This window comes from Molothrus ater, chromosome 3 (genome assembly GCF_012460135.2).
Source record: "Molothrus ater isolate BHLD 08-10-18 breed brown headed cowbird chromosome 3, BPBGC_Mater_1.1, whole genome shotgun sequence".
In the NCBI taxonomy this organism is placed as follows: Eukaryota; Metazoa; Chordata; class Aves; order Passeriformes; family Icteridae; genus Molothrus; species Molothrus ater.
The window spans coordinates 24,397,300-24,416,429 of NC_050480.2; the positions used below are offsets into that span (position 1 = coordinate 24,397,300).

General features: G+C 36.9%; 1 protein-coding gene across 4 annotated transcripts in view; it reads left to right on the plus strand.

Annotated features, from left to right (window-relative positions):
- MTA3 (metastasis associated 1 family member 3) overlaps nt 1–19,130 on the plus strand; it is a 138,670-nt gene that overhangs the window by 73,882 nt on the left and 45,658 nt on the right. For all 4 annotated transcript variants that reach the window (XM_054514259.1, XM_036379972.1, XM_036379971.2 and 1 more), the window contains exons 10-15: nt 421–495; nt 4,796–4,854; nt 7,399–7,523; nt 8,365–8,516; nt 9,614–9,836; nt 17,917–18,003. In XM_054514259.1, the coding sequence (XP_054370234.1) occupies nt 421–495; nt 4,796–4,854; nt 7,399–7,523; nt 8,365–8,516; nt 9,614–9,836; nt 17,917–18,003 (721 nt within the window). The remainder of the gene's footprint in view (nt 1–420; nt 496–4,795; nt 4,855–7,398; nt 7,524–8,364; nt 8,517–9,613; nt 9,837–17,916; nt 18,004–19,130) is intronic.

Consider the following 19,130-nt stretch of genomic DNA (forward strand, 5'->3'; position numbering starts at 1 on the left):
ATCCTTTGTATTTTTTAAGAGTAAAATTATCATGAGACTCAAGCACAGTCTTGTCAAGATGATTTCTTTTAGTCCTAATGTTATTCTCCAACGGACACACTTCACAAAAGAGATAGTACCTCTGTGTTTTCTGATGGAAACCTGCATTCTATTTTGATAATTTTGTTTAACTACATGGCTTAAAAAGAATAAATTACATTTAGATTTGGATGGATCATACCATAATTCTGCCTACTTGTTAATGGTTGTTATTATTAATTGCAATATGTAGGTTTTTTGCATATGGATTCTAATGCAGTTATTTAACACATTCAGGTTTTAGTATTTGCCTCAACTATACTTGATTTTAACATGTGTTTAATAAGAAGTGGACATTGCAATTTCTTGAAACCATTTTCACTTGTAACAAATGTTTTTCAGCTCCCTTGGAAGTCGCTGACTAGCATCATTGAGTATTACTACATGTGGAAAACCACTGACAGATATGTGCAGCAGGTAATTCAATGACTATTTCAGAATGAACCAGTCTGAGACATTCTTTTAAAAAAGTGATCTTGTTAAACCATAAAAATCTGTTTGTGTTCTTGAAAAGATATGTGATGGGAGGCCTAAGGTAATATTTTGGGGTATAGACCAGTGGTGTTACAGGCTGCATTGTTGAATCCTCTGCTGTACATCCCATAGCTGTGAAGAGCTTTTTAGCCTATTTGTATTCTATGCTGGTTTGAAGCAATAGGATTCCTGGTTCCCCCTTCAGTAGGGGATCAGATGGAAATGGGCTGCAGAGCAAATGCTTTAGACTGTGAAGCTCTGCCATGGGACTGAAGGAAGCACAAAATACGTTGTGTTACAGTGGCTGCTGGTGTTATGAACCCTTAATTGGTACTTCTGGATGAAGCATTACTTTGGCATTACCAGCATTTCAAAATTGAGACCATTTTGCACACAGTGGTTTTGTTCATCCTTCTGATTGAATGTTCAACTGTTTGGGTTGCTCTGGAGCAAAAACACATCAAGATTATGTTGGGTACCAATACTGAGATGTTTTTAGCAGGTTTAGGCAAAATGTCAGTGTTGATGCTTTTTATATACTGTACTTTTAATATATTTACCCCTTAGTTTAGACCATAAAATACTTGAAAAGGCTCCATTTTAATTGCTGATTTAATGTTTAAGCTAGTACCTCCTTTATTTGCCACATGATTGATGGTGATGTTATGGACAGTGTATTGAAAATAATTTTTATACTGTAATAACTACAGCTGTACTATTAGACGGATTTTTGGACTTGTTTCAAATTAAATGTGTCAGAGGGATGGTTAGTTCAGATTGTTCTGGCTTATTTGAAATTGTTTCTACATCATCTTGTTAGGGCATGGAAAGTAAGGGAAAGGTTTTTTACTGCATGGTAAAGTCTTGGAGTATCACTAGGACATTTTAGTTCTATGGATAATACAAAAAGAATATAATATGTTCCCTATAAAGGCATGTTTTTCTAGGTTTGTCACCATTCCTTTCACTTCAACCCCCTTTTTTTTTCCACTGTTGGTTTTTATCCTAAAGAGGTGCTGTCAGCAGAGATTTGCTGTGTATCTTGAATCTTAAAATACAATCTCTGAGTTCTAGATCAGTGTGATTTAATATAAAAAATTTCTTTTAATAATCTTTATTTCTTTGTGTGAATTGGATGTGTTGTGTCAGGCATAAAAAAGGTTTATTTATCATAATTTTTACTAAATGTTATTCTTGCTAGGTTATAAATGTGGTGATTTAATGGCAGTGGAGGTACTGCTACCACCTTGCTTTGAGAACATCTTCCCTTCAAGTCAAACTGAAGGGAAGATATGTTAAGTTCTCTGAATTTGTCTAGCAAAACTAATTCAGGCCTTGGGTAATCATTCCTGGTGATGGGGCACTTCTCATGTCCACTGTGTTATATACACTGTTTGAGGAAGGCCAGGTTTGATTGATTGATTCTACTGAATGAAAACTTATTTGTGGTGTTCTCCTTGAAAGTCCGATTCCACAGGAAAAGACTTTATTGAGACTCCGTAAGAGGGAAAGAGTGAACACATTAAATGGTGCCTAAATTGTTCTTCTGCAACAGTATAATACATTTGCCTCTCATTTATTTATTTATTTCCACTGTTGAAAACGGTACTAATTTAGGAAAGTGGTCAGTTCTTGGGATATTTGTAAGTTGATATTTTTAACAAAAGTTCTTTAAACCCACAAACATTCATTTTCAATGCTAGCATTAGACCCCATGAAAAACTGCGTTAGTATAGTCTGACCTCCCCTGCAATGCAGTCTGTAAGACCTGATTGATATACTGTTTAAGATGTAAATTTTTTCTCCAGGTAAAGCATCAGCTCTCTTTGTTACATTGCTCCAGTAACTCATTACATTGCTCCAGGGATTTGTTACAAACTGGTGCTTTGTTTCTTGTCTAAATATTTTCAGTTTCAGCCTCCAGCTTTTACCAGTTCTGTCTCTAGATTTCAACAGAGGTTTAATCTCAGAAACTGCACTATTGGTAGTCTTCTTTCTGCATCCTTTCCTCTCTCTCTGTACTTAGAAGTTGGTATGTCAGTGAGAATTCAAGCTGTGACATGTTCTGTTGCTTTTAGAGACCAATGGTAGCCATAATTTTAATGTATAAAAATATAGCTTATACTAAAATATCATTGCATCATTTATTTTTTAGAAGACAGTATATCATTCCCTTTAGTAAATAAAAGAGAAAAGCAATTGTTAAATTGCATTCCTTACAACCCCCATGCCAGTACTAAAAGTATGCTAAAATTTAATCCATGTCTATGTAGTCATTTCTCATTGGCACTGCCATCAGGGCTTAATACAGCTTCCTACACATGCCTTTACATTCTGACAGTGCTTCAGGGCTACTTTCATCCTTTTTTGCCCTTTATTGTATTTTCTCTTTTGCTCGTGGTAGGTGTGCAGTGAGATTTATTCATTTTTGTAGAATGGACCAGTTTGTTAGGAAGCTCTGAGTGTGGTAACCTGTTGCCTGGCAGTTTCACATGCTTCTGTCAGGCTGCAAACAAGTTCTACATTGTTGGATATAGTAAGAAAAGGAATGAGAGACAGTTGTGGAAAACCTGTGTCCTGCTGTTAAGTTCACCACCGGGAGCTCCTCTGCTGGGGCTGTGAAATGTTCTCAGATTAAAAACTACCAGTTTATGAGACTTGGAGCATGGTGCTGCTGCTGTTCTTTTTCCTTGCTCTTGTAAAAACTGACCCAAACAGGCAGAGCAGACCTGTTTGCATTTTTCTGTGGGCCTCCTGAGGGTAGAGCAGTGTTGCCAAGTCTGGCACTGGGGAAAGATTGCTACTGTAGCAGCAGTGTCAATGGGATTCACCTCTGTAGCTCCAAACTGGGCATCTGTGAACAGCAAAAAGCTGTAAGGAAAAATAAACCAACTGTTTTGGAGATAAATGGAAGAGAGCTCTCATTGCACAGGAATTAATTAATGGTGGCATGGACTGATTAGAAGTCTATTTGTTACACATTACTCCTAAAGATGCAATTTTATAAGTGAGAGTTTTATAAATGGACAACACAGAGGCAACTTAATGAAATGGAGAAGAACAGCAGTTTACAGCAGGAGGTTTAGTCAGACTGCTGGGCCAGTAAAGCTGAATTGCCCTGTAACTCACCTCATGGCTCAGGCAAGGGACTCTCAGAGCAGAGTCATCTCATGATGGTTTTCTCAAGGTGGGAAATATTTTCCTGGGTTATAAACCCTGCAAAAGTTGGATATCAAAAAAATAAGAGTACAGCAGAGAGGAGAAGTGGTGATTGCAGGTGAAATGAAGGACTGAATTTTAATCACCTTATAAAGACAGGTAGTGTACTGATTTATTATTGCTGGGTATAAACGTGTCTCCTCCTTTTTTTTTATCCTCTGTAATGAAATTGACCATGATTCAAATTCTTTTCTCTCTTGCTTTTCCTTTTTTTCCTCTCAAGTGAACAGAAGTAATGTCTTGAGTACAGGAAATGCAGGGAAATAATGTTTTTTCTTCATCTTTTACATACAAATGTTTTGGAAAACCTTTGGGCACCTGAACTCTATATTTCTTGGGCCACTGTTGAAAAAACTGTTGTCCTAGTTACTTGTATAATATATGGCAATTACTAAAACTTCTCAACATTGTTGAAATGCAAAATGGTTTGAGTTTGTTGCAGGTATGAAGAAAGTAATGATTTAGTCTGTGAATTTACTATCTTGACAATAGCATAGCTGTCCTGTTACTGTGATTTTCCTGAGCCACAGTTTTGATGGCATTTAATGCTAGTAAGTGTTTAGTTCTTTCTAAGACTCAGTGGACTTTATTGTTACTAGTACTGTGGTATAAAAGCTCAGCCTCAGTCTGGACAGAGCAGACAAGTTTTGTTACATGACTGGCGAGGAGCACAATTTCATTAATTTAATTTCTACTTAATTCTGCAATGAGGGGTAGTCACAGTGTGATACATGTTTATATAGATGTGATTTATGTAGGCTGTCAGTGTCATTTTTAGTTTTGTTGTCATATGTGAGGCCTGTGAGTTTTACTGGGAAGGACAGCAGGTTATGATTTCAAACTAATACTAAAAATCAAAAGCTTGTTTGTCGTGATTTTCATTGTGTACATTTCTACGCTTGTTTTGGAAGCTCTGCTGAAATCACAAAATAGAAATAATTTAAAGATGTATTGTGTGTGCAGTTTTATGAAATGTCATACCTTAATGTAATAAAATATTTTAATGTGTTAATTTTTCAACTAGAAACGTCTGAAAGCAGCTGAAGCAGAAAGTAAATTGAAACAAGTATACATCCCCACCTAGTGAGTATAACAACAAATTCATTTTTTGAATAATATGCAGGTAAAATTGAAACAGTAACATGCAGTTACATGCATGGTATTTTCCTACTCATCTCTGTAATGGTTACTTTTACAGGATTTATTATATTCAGAGATATAATCCGAAAATGCCAGAAACTCTTGTTTTAAGTGAAACTTTGTTACTTTACTGCTCTTTCTTTTTGACCTGCAATCTTTTGTCTGGAATAAGAAGTTTTACAAAGGCTGATCAAGTGCTACCTGTGGTCTGTTCACATGCAAGAAGAGCCTACTAATGCAAAAAGCAGTTTTTTTCAAAACAATCTCTTCCAAATCCCTGTAGTACAACACTTTATATTTGTGTAAATGTAATATTTCAAAGTAGAAGCAGTTGTTAATGTAGTTACATAAAATAAAATAATTTCCCATTACAGTTTTATCTGGCTGATAAAATCTGTTCTTCATCTAGAGACAAGAGATGTTCTGGTTCTAAATTAAAGGTAGCACACAGCCCCAGATCTTCTATCTTTGACCACATGCTACTAAAGCAATCTTGTTTTCTTCTGAGGGGTTTTTGATCTGTATTTCTTTTACATTTAAACTGGATGCTATATCTGCTTCTGTTAACATCTGATTTGTAGAAAAAAGATAAAATCCCTCTTACATATTCATAATTTCCTCAATATTATGACAAGAGAAAGGATTCCAACTCACTTTTTTCTAAGCTTTCTGTGGGTATATTCAGTTTACTTATATATGAACTTCCCATTGTTGTGAGTGTTTGTATAACAGAAGAATGTAATAACAAAGGAAGTACTTCACAAAGATTTTTGATGGCTTGTATAAATTGCATACAATAGAGTTTCATTTTCATATTTCATACTGGCTTTTCTCTCTTAAACAGATGTTACAATGAAAGCAGCAGACTGTTAAATTTATTTTAATCTTATCTCAGAACAAATTTTGTGAGTTTTGAAGCTCACATCTCTAATAAGTCACACTGTTTAAAAAAAGCTAAAAACTCTAGTATGAGTGTTCCCTAACCTTCTCAGATGAGTGGCTGCTTTAGGAAAACCATAAGGTGCTCAGACTTTACATTATGCCTTTTCAATTTAATTTCCCTGGTCCATGTGGACAATTACAGATTTTCAATAAGTTCACAGTAGGGACCAGCTGTATTGGATGACAAAATGTGTTTCTAAAGGGGGGATTTTTGCATTTTTATCTTACTGCCTTTCTTTTGCCTCCATTTCAAGACAAAATCTCTAGTCTTCTAGGGACTTCTCAAGGCTTTGGTATCTGTGGTGGTCATGGGATTGCTAAATGCTCTGCTTCAAGACTCATTTATTGCATTTGAAATCTGAGTAGAATTGATTCTCAGAGCTGAGTACCTTTTTGAACTGGATCATTAGGTATTTCCTACAATTGCAAGGTTCTGTCCTTAATTCCAGAGAGTCCCTTTCAATTCATGGCCTTTCTGAAAGGTAACTAAGCAACAGATCATAATGTGGAAGACTTAATTGTCTTTCCAGCTCTTCTCCTGTACCTTGAGTCCAGGATTAAGAATATGTGGAAATTGTAAAATTGTCTCTTGATGATACAGTGAAAAAGGAAAAGGCAGGAGACAGTTATTGGCATTGTAAATTGAGACTTGATACAGCAAAGGTTTCTTCAATTGTCATTTTAACTTTTCTTTAATGTATTTTATGCTGCCTAAAATGACAAATAATTATCTTAGCAATCAATGTATCCAGCCTTGCATTGTATTGAGGGTAATTAACACTCACAAAGTTGAAACTCTGGAAATATTGCACTTAATCTAGTGAGGAGTTATATTGATGCCCTCTGAATTAATTGGCCTGTAAAGTCCTACTTCACTAAAGTATTAGAAGTTAGAATAATTATGAGAATGATACAGTACAATATTACTAAAAAGCCAAACAGAAATATCCAAAAACCAGTTAGCCTTTTCAGAGAGGAAGTAATTTAGAAGAGAACTGAGACAGAACAAGCAGATAGATGGGTGAGTTTTGCTGTGGTTATAAGACATTTGTATTACTGTGTGTACTTCTTTTTCAGACAGGAGGCTGTTTGACCCTTTCCTGGGATCAAAAATGTTGTTGTATTACAGGCACTGTTGGTCCTCTTGTTATACTTCAATCAAAGTCCAACCTCAACTCGTAAACCTTATCTGCTGACTAGAACCACTTCTTAAATTCCATGCTATGTCAGACTTGTGTTAATGCTTTGACCCCTGAGAGTTGGTCTTTTATGAGCTTTCCAAGTAGCTTAGACAATCTGAGCACAGTAAAAGCTGCAAATTGGAGTCTCAGAGTAGCTCCTAACATAGCAAGTGTCTGACAATGCTGAAAATAATAGAGGAGTACAAAAATTACTCTTGTTGTTTAGAGAAGATTTTATAGATATTGTCAGCACACATCAGAATTCCAGAATTAGATTGTTTGTCTTCCTGTTGACTAACCAGTTAATAAAACCACTTTTTTTTTTTTTTTTTTTTTTTTGCAACCTTTAAAAATTTATTTAAAGCAATAAACCAAATCCCAATCAAATATCCAGCAACAATGGGAAACCTGCTGCAGTCAATGGAGCAATGGGAGCTTCTTACCAGGCACAAGCCACAGTAATAGGTCGGGCTTGTGAAAGCTGCTATAGTAAGTAAATATATTTTTTAATGACTCAAGAATTTGGGTGAATCTTAATATGTGCTGTTAGGAAAAAAAAGGTATGTAATTTTGTTAGGATATGACAGAGGATAATTTGCAATTGCTCTTATGGCAGAAATATCTTTAAAGTTAGAGCTGCCTTCAGTATATTAATTAAAGTATTCAAATTTCTTTATGATTTATTTTTAAACAATTCATAAAGCACAGAAAGATTAAGTAGTATAATATGGTGGCATTGATTTATTATTCCTTTACCTTCACAAAGCTAGATTCAAATTTAGTTTTGGTTTTTCTTCAGGGCTGCAGAGGCTTTTTGAGGTTTTTTTTTTTTTCTTTGAATGGTTTTGGAGTGTTTTTGGGGAACGCATGGGGAGGACTGTTGTTTCTTTCTAGTATTTTGTGTGATAATTTTTGTTGGACTTCTTGAAATAGCAGCCCTCAACATAGGTTATATGAGAGCAGATATAAAATCCAACTTAATTAGCCTGACTTCCAGGGTGAGATTGGAAATAGTGGGTTTGTTGGTTTTTTTTCTGGTAGTTCTCTGGGAGAAAATCTCAGCAATACAAAGTCTCTGGTTTAAAATTCATTTTAGAAGCATTTCCAGAATTTCCATTTAGAGTTCACCTCTCTGGCACTTTTGTAAAAAAATGAAGCAACAAACAATTCAAGTTCTTACTTTCACTGTGAAATATATTAAATTTTTATCCATACAATGCTCTGCTATTGCCATGTGTTATGGCTGTATATAATAATCTATTACAGCATTTGGATTGATTGTAGTGAATGTAGCTTGCACCAGTTCACTGTGCTGCTTTCTCCTCCTTAGCTCCGCAGTCTCACCAATGGTATTCTTGGGGCCCTCCTAATATGCAGTGTAGGTTGTGTGCATCTTGCTGGATTTATTGGAAGAAATATGGTGGCCTGAAAATGCCCACACAGACAGATGAAGATAAGCTGTCTTCCAGCCAACCTACAGAGGTAGGATTGTGTAGACAAGCTTTTCTAAAACAAAACATGGTGCTTTCACAAGACTGCTGTGATTTGATTATTTAATGGAATGGTTTTCATTTATGTATTCAACTTTGGTACTACAAAACTCAATTTGTTAATCCTTTTTCTGTGTTAAGTCGAACTGTACAGTGCTTAGGCCTTGCCATATCTTTATTGGATTACTTCCTGTATAAACAAGCACGTGCTTCCTGCATTTTTGGTGTACAAATGTCATTTTGTCTGTCAAATGGTTTGTTAGCTCTGAAATGTTAAATCTACTATACAACATCTCATTTAGGATGGCATTATATATCCATTCTCAATAGAGCTGTCTGCTCGGTGACTTTCTGCACAGGCCTGCTTGGTGTAAAGTGTTTAGACATGTTATTCATGTATTCCTGTGAGTTCTACATCAGATTAACGGCAAGAGTAGAAAGACTTTTCTTTTTTCCCCCTGTAGTGTCTTTCTCAGACACTACAGGGGGAAAAAGAAGTGTCTGTCTTTCACAGATACTACGTTCTTTTTGCTTAAGCAAATTTTGGACCTCGTGATTTTGTCTCTTTGAATTCTGATGCTTCCTGATTTGACCTAACATAGGTTGAACAAAAAGAGTCACAATTGTTAATGGTTTTTGGACATAGCATTAAAATAATGTTCTAACAGTGGAAACCTAATTATACCTCAACCAATTTAAGTCACATTTCTTCATGTACACACACATATCCACAATCCATATTCCATTTCTCTCTTTCTGTGGAATCATCACAGTGATCTTGCCTGCATTGAGATATTCTTGCTCTAGTAAAAGCAAAAAAGAAAAAGAATATTGTGTAGTTTTATTCCTGTACTATCATCTGGTGACCTGTTCTCAGTGTACTCTGTAGATTTTAATGTTATAACTAAATAGTCTCTCTTTTTCTCTCAATGTTCTGAATCCTTTTCTAAAATTATTTGTGGATGTCCTGAATAGTCTCTCTTTTCCTGTGGATGTCCTGAATCCCTTTCTGAGGCTGTATTGACTTCTGGGGCTGTTTGGGTGCCGTGACTGAGCTGTGTGTGACGCTGTCCGTGTTCTGTCCCGCAGGAGCCGCATGTCCGAACGCACCTGTCGCGGCAGGCCACGCAGGGCACCCCGGTGCGGAACACGGGCAGCCCCAAGTCGGCGGTGAAAACGCGGCAGGCTTTCTTTCTGCACACCACCTGTTGGACAAAACTGGCCCGGCAGGTCTGCAAAAACACCCTCCGGCTGCGGCAGGCAGCGCGACGTCCCTTTGTCCCTATTAACTGTGCTGCCATTAAGGCAGAATGTAAGATGTTTTTTTAATTCTTAGTTCTGTGTGCTGTGCTTCCCACCCATTTTTGTCTTTTAATTTTATTTTCTTTTTCAATAAACATTTCTTGTCTATACGCTTTTGATTTTCATTTTTATTTTTTTCATTTGTCCAGCATATACCGACACATTGGTTGCCTTGAACAGATCTTAAACTGTGGGAACATTTCAAATTAATTAAAAACTATTACCTCATTCACTTTCAAAAACTGACATTAACAAAAATGGGGGGCAGGAAGGGAAAATCAGTGCCACAACATACATTCTTCCTACTAGGCATTATGAAAGAAGCATGCTTTTCTGTTGTTGTTTTTTTAATCATTTGCTGAGCAGAACCTATAGATATTTTTTTCAATGGGATTGGTCAAAGAATCAGGAACTGGCATTTCATAATAATTTAAATGTGGTGTGCAATACAGTCCTTTGTCACTGTGACAATCAGATGGTGGTGATAGCCATGTTTATTCATCGTAGTTGCATCATTTTGTTTTTTTCTGTTCCAGTTTTAAATTTTAATTCTAAATAAAATTCTGTATTACACTTGTTCTTTTTGTAGCCAAAATATAAAGACCTGATGAATTTCTAGTAGTATGACAAAAGCTATTAGTTTTTGTAGATAGCAACAGTAAGTCTCTTCACCTGCATACACGTGTAAATTCTGCTGAAAAGTCACTGAATATTTCAACAGCTTTTGTATCTGCACCAGGCACGTTGTTTTACAGTTCACACTGTCTGGCTATGATTCCCAGTCTTCCATAGATAAAGTTCTTGGAGCAGATGCTTGATATTCCAGGATGAGGCATGCTGGTTCATTGTACTGTCAATTGTATTAGAATTGAAGAGAACTTTTAAGATCCTTAGATGTAGGGTTTATAAGCATGTTCATTAGATTAACACTGAATGTTTTCCCAGCATACTTATCTGGGATGCAGATGATGTCTGCACTGTTTATAAGAAATTTACTCCACAGAGGCTTAAAATCTGATTTTGAGTAATTATTTTCTGTTTATGTACTTCAAGACCAGCCATTATGCATATGCAAACGTTTCACCTACTTCTGCAGTACTCCAAAATTTGCTGAATATTTCTGTTCATTGTCCTTGTCTAATTTTTTAGTTATTTTGGCCATTTGCTTTCCTCTTTTAAATCTATGCAAGTCAGGAGCAACTTTCAGATTTCAGGAAACCGTGTGTCAACTGTGAGAATAAAATGAGTTGTTCTTCATGGAAGAAGTATGTCTAAAGATGGATTAAGATTATATTTTTAATCCTCAATCCAAAATAAAGGCTACTTTCTGAGAGAAAGGTATTGAACTTTTAAATTTATGTTTTTGCTGAATCATGGAGGAAAATTCAGAAGTTCACTTGAATGTCATATCTTTATATCCATATCTGTGATTTTTCTCACTCACTGCAGTAAAAAATATTGAGAAGATGAAACTTTTGTTTAAGGAGAAGAAAAACAGAAGAAAAATTTTCATCCAACTAGAACATGTGTTCAACCTTTAAAGAGAGGAGTGAAAAGCTGAGCTTTTCAGCGGGAAATAGTCATTCTTTCTTCAACTAGAAGTGCTGGGAGTGTTTTCTCTTTGCTCTGAGTGAAAGAGTTCTACATGACATTAACAGCAAGAGTAGAAAGACTTTTTTCCCCTGTAGTGTCTGTTTTTCATGATTCTTTTTGCTTAAGCAAATTTTGGACCTTGTGATTTTTGTCTCTTTGAATTCTGATGCTTCCTGATTAGACCTAATATATGTTGAAGAAAAAAAGTCACAATTGTTGATGGTTTTTGAACACAGCATTAAAATAATTTTCTAACAGTGGAAACCAAATTCTACCTCAACTAATTTAAGTCACGTTTCTTCATGTGCACACACATATCCACAATCCTTGTTCTGTTTCTGGCAATCTCTTTGTGTGGAATCATTACAGTGATCTTGCCTGCATTGTCATTGTCATATTCTTGCTCTAGTAAAGGCAAAAAAGAATATTTTGTAGTTTTATTCCTGTACTGTCATCTGGTGACCTGTTCTCAGAGCACTCTATAGATTTTTGTTATAACTAAATAGTCTATCTTTTTCTCTGGATGTTCTGAATCCTTTTCTAAGGTTATCTTGAATTTTTGGGTTTTTAAATTTTTAAACAAGATCCTTAATTAGCAGTAATGATTTCCTATGCTGCATCCGCTGAATAATTACAGTATTGAATGGGTATCTGTGTTGGTGTTAGAAATATTACAGTTGTGTTTAACTAATAACCTGGCCAGGGTACCAGGTCACCCATGATGTGATGTGGCATGAGATGGTTACAAGGCCCAAGAACTGATTTGGAATTTGTTTTCCATGTTGCTTTGTTGAAACTTGACTCTAATGGCTGCTTAGATGCTTTGTCAGACTCACCTGACTCTGTGTGTGCCAAACCAGTTCTTGAAAATGTAACAGCATTTCCCAACTATATTGCATTAGGCACCATAACAACACTCAGAAACCATAAAATCTGAAGGCACAGGATTTGTGGGGCACTTATCCCAGCTGCATACCAGGTTTTATGCCCGCTTAGTCTTGTGCAATTTGTTGAAGTGCCAGGTTGTAAATGAAACTGATTCCCAGATCTGAGAAAGGCTGTCTGAACAAGCGTGTCACGGCTCAGTCATAAAATAAATTGGTTTTTGCATTCCACCTGTGTACCTGAATGCATCTGCAGGTACTTCTCATGTCTTGGAGGAGGATGCAAGCTTCTGGGAATGATAACCTAAGGCCCAAGCATCTTTTAGCTGAAAACCAGGTTTCGACAGAATATTTTCTCTTTTTGAACATCCACACACAACCTCTCCCTCAGCCCATTATATCCACTGGCAGAAAACAAGGTCCTGTTCCGTGTTCTTTATTCCTTCAGTTAGTGCAGAGAATTAGATTTTCCTCATTAATGAAGCCTGTAGCATGACCCCTGCTCAGATGGCAGCAGGAGGTAGTGGAGAGGATGCGTTTACATCCCAGTTCAATCTCGGGATGGCCACCAGGAGGTTGAGAAGGCACAGCACCTCCTGCTAGGAGCACGGCCCATCGTGGAAAGCTCAAACTTTGTTCTGTCTGAACTTAATAGACTCACTGTGGTTGGTGACAATAAACTTGTCTGATGGTTTTTCCAGGACTAATTAGAATTGGCGAACTGCTTTGGTAAGATGAAGTTGTTGTGGTCTAAATCTCATGCACTACCTCCTTTTTTAGTTTGAATATATTGCATGGGTTTTTTTAGAAAGTTAAGCAAGACCATCCTGTCTGGGGAAGGTCTCTTAATTAGAGAAAAAGCAAAGTGAGCATTCTTCTCAGCAATCACTGAGGAGACTGGATCTGTTTGCAGCTCACAGGCAGGTTGATAAATGCCTGGCAGGGAGCCATGTGTCTGTAAACATTATTGCTTCAGCACAGGGAGACTTTAGAGGGACTTTTTTTCATTACTTGGATATAGCTTTATCATTATAACTATATGTATTAATTATAGTAATTTAGATCTGGATAACTATGTGTTGTCTGTGTAGACATGATTGTCAAAGTGTTTTCAGTGCATGGTAATATATTATCTGTATAATATATGTATAGTTATCTGGAAATGGGTGTAGTGATCATGATGAAAATTTGTTATGCGTTTAAATCCTCAGATTTATTAACAAATGTGGTACATAGTGCTTGTTAGTGATCTAGTTTGGTACAACAAAGACAAGTGAAAACAGTAGAATATGCAAAATGTTTCTGATTTGTCTTTGTAAGCATAAAGTTTGTATTTTACTGATAGAAAACTACCCACTCATCTGAATTGAGTTACATTTATGGGTATTAGTTCACAAACTATGTTTTGCATCCTTGCTTTTGATAGCTATGGAAGAGCTTTTAGCTGTATCTAGGATGAAAATATCTCTGTTGTTATCTTTGAATACAATTTGTGCCAGATTTTAATAGCCAGCAAAATAATTGATAGAGCATAATATTTTTTTCCAAAGTTTGTAAGAATGCAATTCAGGGAATACAGTACATTCATTAGATCTGCATTTTCACAGACATATGATGGAATGTCAAAGAGAAATAACTTGCTAATGAGAGTCTCTCTAAGCTTAAGAGACCTACCAATCTAGATTTTTTGAAAAGGAAATAATTAGAAAATACTTTCATATCTAGAAGCACAGCCTCATTTGTTATCGTCTTCTTGGCATTACTGATTTCATTCACCTTTGTAATGCCCACATCAGTCATCATACTTGGCAGCTTTAAAGCTTCATAAAAATATGTTTCACACTCTGGTTTGTAATGTTATTTCCTAGAATTTTTCTGGTTGTGCTGTATCCTCTTTAGGGTTATGGTGCCCCATATTATGTGCACTTCAAGATACAGATTTCCCATAATTTTAGAAAGCCATGTTTTCTGTTTTCCTATCATCACGTTTTCTAACATTCTGATTTTGATTTCTTTTTAGTATTGTCTAGATATTTTTAGAAAGCTGTTGATTCTGACTTCATGAATACTTTTCTGCCTTGTGATGGTGTAGGAGCTATCATTATATCTATATATTATGATGATTCTACCCCTTCAGAATTCATTTATGTGCATTGCTTGATGCTGCTCCTGTCCTTTGCTATCAGTTTTAGCTTTGATTATGCTTAGAAATTTCTTATCAGGAAATTTTAACTCTCTAATCACCTCTTTTGTTGCCCTTTTATATGTTGAACAGCACAGATCATTTGGGGATTACATAGACAAATAATTTTAATAAGGTTTTAATTCCTGAAAAAGCCCCTTTTACCCTGTTACAGCTGGACAGCAGAGGTCTTTGGTGACACAGTTTGGTAAAAACTCTCTGAAGTGCTAAATTGGATGCCAGATCAGCTGCATGTGGGCAGATCATGGTCTCCTCAGAGGATCCTGGCAGGCTTATGAGACTGGCACTTACTGGTTTATAGGACATGTAAGTAGGAAGGGACCCTGGAGGTCTCTGATCCCACCTCTTGCAGAAGGTTCACGTGGTCATGGGCCTTTAGGCCAGATGAGCTTTTTGTATCTCCACAGATGGAGACTGCATGACTTCTCTGTGCACCTGCTCCAGTGTTTGATCAACCTCAGAGTAAATAATCTTATCCTTGTACCCAACAATCTCCTGTCTCCCAGCCTGGCTGCTGCCACAGATAGGAGCAGCGTTGTCCTGTCCCTGTGTCCTGTCCCTGTGTTCCTCTGAGAAAGGTCTGGCTCTGTGCTGGGAGGCTGCAGGTGCCAGCCATGTGTCCCCTTGTCCTTCCCTCTCAAGGCTGCCCAGATCAGTTCCCCCAGGCCCTGGATGTGCTGCACTGAAACACCCAATCCATCAGCTGGCCCTGCTCCTTGTGCCTGTATCTCTTCCCTGGTGGGACCCCAGAGCTGGTTACAGGCTCTGGCTGTGTTTGCCATGGACTGAGGGGAGAGATGACCTCTCCCAGCCCTGCTGGGTGCGTGTGCTCATGAGGCCCAGCACGCCATTGTCCGTCCTTCCTGCTGCAAGGACACCACCCGGTCATGAGAACATGCTCAACTTGCTTTCTCTTCCAAGGTCTTTGTTGGCTCCCTTGACGTTTCCAAATTTAACCATGTGCCTCTATTAATAATGCAACCTTCTGCCACTTTGCAGACCTACTTACTGGAGAATGTTATCACACTTGTCCTGGTTTTGTTCTCTTCAACCAAGAACATTTAAGCATTTGTTAAACACCAGCAGCATGTCTGCTCAGCAGTTTGGATGAATTCCACCTGGTCCTGGTAACTTGGTTCTACTGATTAACCAGTTTGTTTGGAAATATTTCCTATGGACACTTCAATGTGATGCAGTTCTCATACTTTCCTTGTAAAAGTATTTTGGAAGTGAGCATCTTTAAATGCTTCTGCAATGAACAGGGATACAAAAAATGCATTTGGCTTTTCTGCTGTGCCTTTATTTTCTTGTGTATTTTCCTCACACCTTCATAATCTATTGCTACAGACACCAGCACACTTTCTGCTTTTGCTATGTGTGAAAAATATACTAAAAAATATCAGATTCTTTCTTGTTATGTTTTTTTTTTCCCTCATAGCTTCCACTATTTCACTGGTCTTACTAAGTTTTTTATTGCTCATATAAAAGATCACATTTGATTTTAGGACTTGCTTTAAATTTTGGGAGTTTTGATAACTTCCTACCCAGATTTTATTCTCTGGTTTTACACTTGAGAATGATGCACAATACAACTTCTATGTTCTTCTCTGTGTTCTGCGTAAAGATCATAAACTTCATTATACTTTTTATGGGAGCACTTTATTGTGGATCAAAGTTTGCTGCTGTTAAGCTTACTTTACTGTCTCAATAGATAGGTGTGCTTTGGAATACTCACCTTTGATGAACATGCTTTATCTCAAGCATGAAAATTGTGCTCTCCTTGCAGTATGTATTCCCAGTCAGCATATAAATACTACAACATGATTCAATATGGTTTTTTATAGTGAAGGCACATAGATGGAAAATTTTCTTGCTAATTACTTCTTAGGTGATGCTTTGCTCTTCTCAAAGTAGCTATAAAATACCATATAGCCTCTGCTTATTTTACTGAGGGAGTCAGTGGAGACACATCATTCTGCTCCTCCACTTAAATAATTTCAGGTGTTTTACAATATTAAAAATATTCCAGGCACCAGGCCTTTTGATTTTTTTTTCCTGAGCACAGTATGTTTTGGGATTAAGAAAAAGTAACAAAGTACTTAATGTATTCAGCATTAGGACTCTGGAACCTTTGAAACCCATTGGTATTTCCACAATTTTTGGTAGGTTCCTTAATCTATGAAAGTAAGTTGTGCTTTGTTTGCTGCACTGAAAACATCTTCTTGAACATCTGAAATAGTTATTCCAGTCATTGCTGTGCATTCACCATCTTCGTGATTTTTGCACAGATCTAGATTAGAATTGATAAAAAGGATTGTAAATTCTTTACATGGTGTCTTATACTCTTCCTGTTACTGTTTACTGTGTCTCATGTGCTGGAATGAAGCAAACAGGAAGAGTTTGGTGAAACACAGGGAGGAGTTGCAATTATAATCTATTTATAATGTGTCCCTCTTGTAAAACTTGTAGGTAGGTATTTGTGGGAAGTTCTTCCATTTGAGAGACCTCCTGACCTATATAATCACTGTATGAATGCAGTTTTGTCCAGACCAGAATACCTGTATTCTAGGGATACTGGAAGCTCTCTATGGGGGTTTTTATGTGCTCTTGGAAGACGGGAAACCCAATCATTCTGAATACTTAAAAAAAGAAAAAAAAAAAGATGGTCTATTTTCAGTTGTCTTGAAATTATTTACTGAAACCTGGTGCCTTGTGAATTTTTGCCTTAAGTTGACTGACTTCATTGTCTAAGCATGAACTTCTTTATGTTAACGCTTGTTTGGGACATGTGGATGGAATCACTGCTTGTGTATTCACAGTAGCCGCAGGAAATTTAAGGCAGATGCTGCACTGCTGGTTTTCATGTACTTAGCAGAAAGTTACAGTCTTTGAGACCTTTGAGCTCTGTAATACTTGGTTACAACAGAGCATTTTGATGCAAAGTTTACAGTGAAGTATGGCGAAAATCAGTAGTCCCAGCTTTAAATCCTTGACTCTGTATTGTCCCATTTAGAGACAGAGAAGTGTGTAGAAAACAAAAAAGAATTCAATGAAAATCATTATTAATAGCCAAAACAGCATTTTTTAGTAATCATGTTTTCATCCATGTTCCATTTGCCTGTCTATCTCCGGAAAGACTTTGTAAGCAAAAACTACAATCTAACTGATGTTAAAACGTACATTAACTTAAAAAAAAAAATCATAACACCACTTGCATGAAAGAGGACGTGTCCTGCCCTTAAATATTCACAATTAGAAGTATTGATGATAAAAAGGAGAATCTAAAAGGTGGGCTAAAAGAAAAAAAGAAATTTGTGTTAAAAATGCAAGTCAGAGACTGGTTGGTATGTCCTAAATCTGTTTCTAATAGTAAAATATTTAAACTCAGTTTTATTCTTTAAAATTCTCAGATGCAGATCGACATTGTGAACTTGCTGGGAATCCTCTGAAGATAAAAAGCACCAGGAAACCACTGTCATGTATCATTGGGTATTTAGGTGCGTATCTGCCTCCAGAGAATAACAAACCAAACAAACTTTCAGTGTGTACTGAAGCTTCATAACCTGGGATGCACAGAAAGAGAGATTTATGCTTTTAGTAACGTAAAAAAAATTCGGAAGTTAATAAATTAATAATAATGGTGGTCCACTGTGAGTTGCAAAACTGCATGGTTGAACTTGCAGGATACAGGCAGAAGTCTTCCTGATACTAGTTTAAAATGTCAGAGTGAAACCTGATGTAATTTAGAATGTGAAAAACAGTCTGACTCTCTAAATAAAAAGAAGAACTGTTCAAAGGGGAAATTCTCAGTATGCTCAGGGCTGCTCTGCTGTGGCCTTTGTATCCATTTGCAATACTACTTTTTACTGAAGAGCAGGGGAGCTCAGCCACGCTAAGATGCATACCTTGTAATTTGATGGCCTAAGTCCAAAAGGTGCAGTGAAATGTGTACTGAGCTCACAACCAAGAGGATGTGAACCCAAAAGTACATGGGGAGAGGAAAAATTCTGGTAATAGTGATTCCTTGCAATGAGCTATCAGTGCCTGTTAAATATTTGCACAGTCATATAAGAATTGTGGTAACCCAGAGCCTGTTAATCCTGAAATGAGGATAGAAATCAATCAGTTGATCAGAGATGCAGCGAGTAATTCTGCTGTGTATCAATCCTGTTCTCCAGAAGCGAACTCTACAGCTGAGTGTAGAGCTTAGTCTAGATGTTTTGTTCATTATTTCAATCACCAGGAAGTTTTTTTTTGTACTAGATCAAAGTAAACAGTCTCTTGCCTTACTGAAATAGAAATCAGCTATTAATGTAGTTACAACTGTTCTTCCAGGACATCAGTTTTGTTAAAATACTAACTTCAAGAATGTGGTTAATGAGGAATTAATGCCATTCTCACTGAATTTTGATTCCTTCTGCCCTGGAGTTTAAGAAAAAAGCCAGGGATAATTCCCTACAGACATTCCAGCTGTGTATATTATGTGTGTTGAAGGGACTACTTTGGTTGACTTGGTGGAGTTGTGGTTGTGAGGGGGGAAGCTGGACAGGGGATGGTTCTTCCAGCTGACCTGTCTGTGCATCTAAAGAGGAAATGGTAATGTGGGGAAACTTAGGAGGCATCA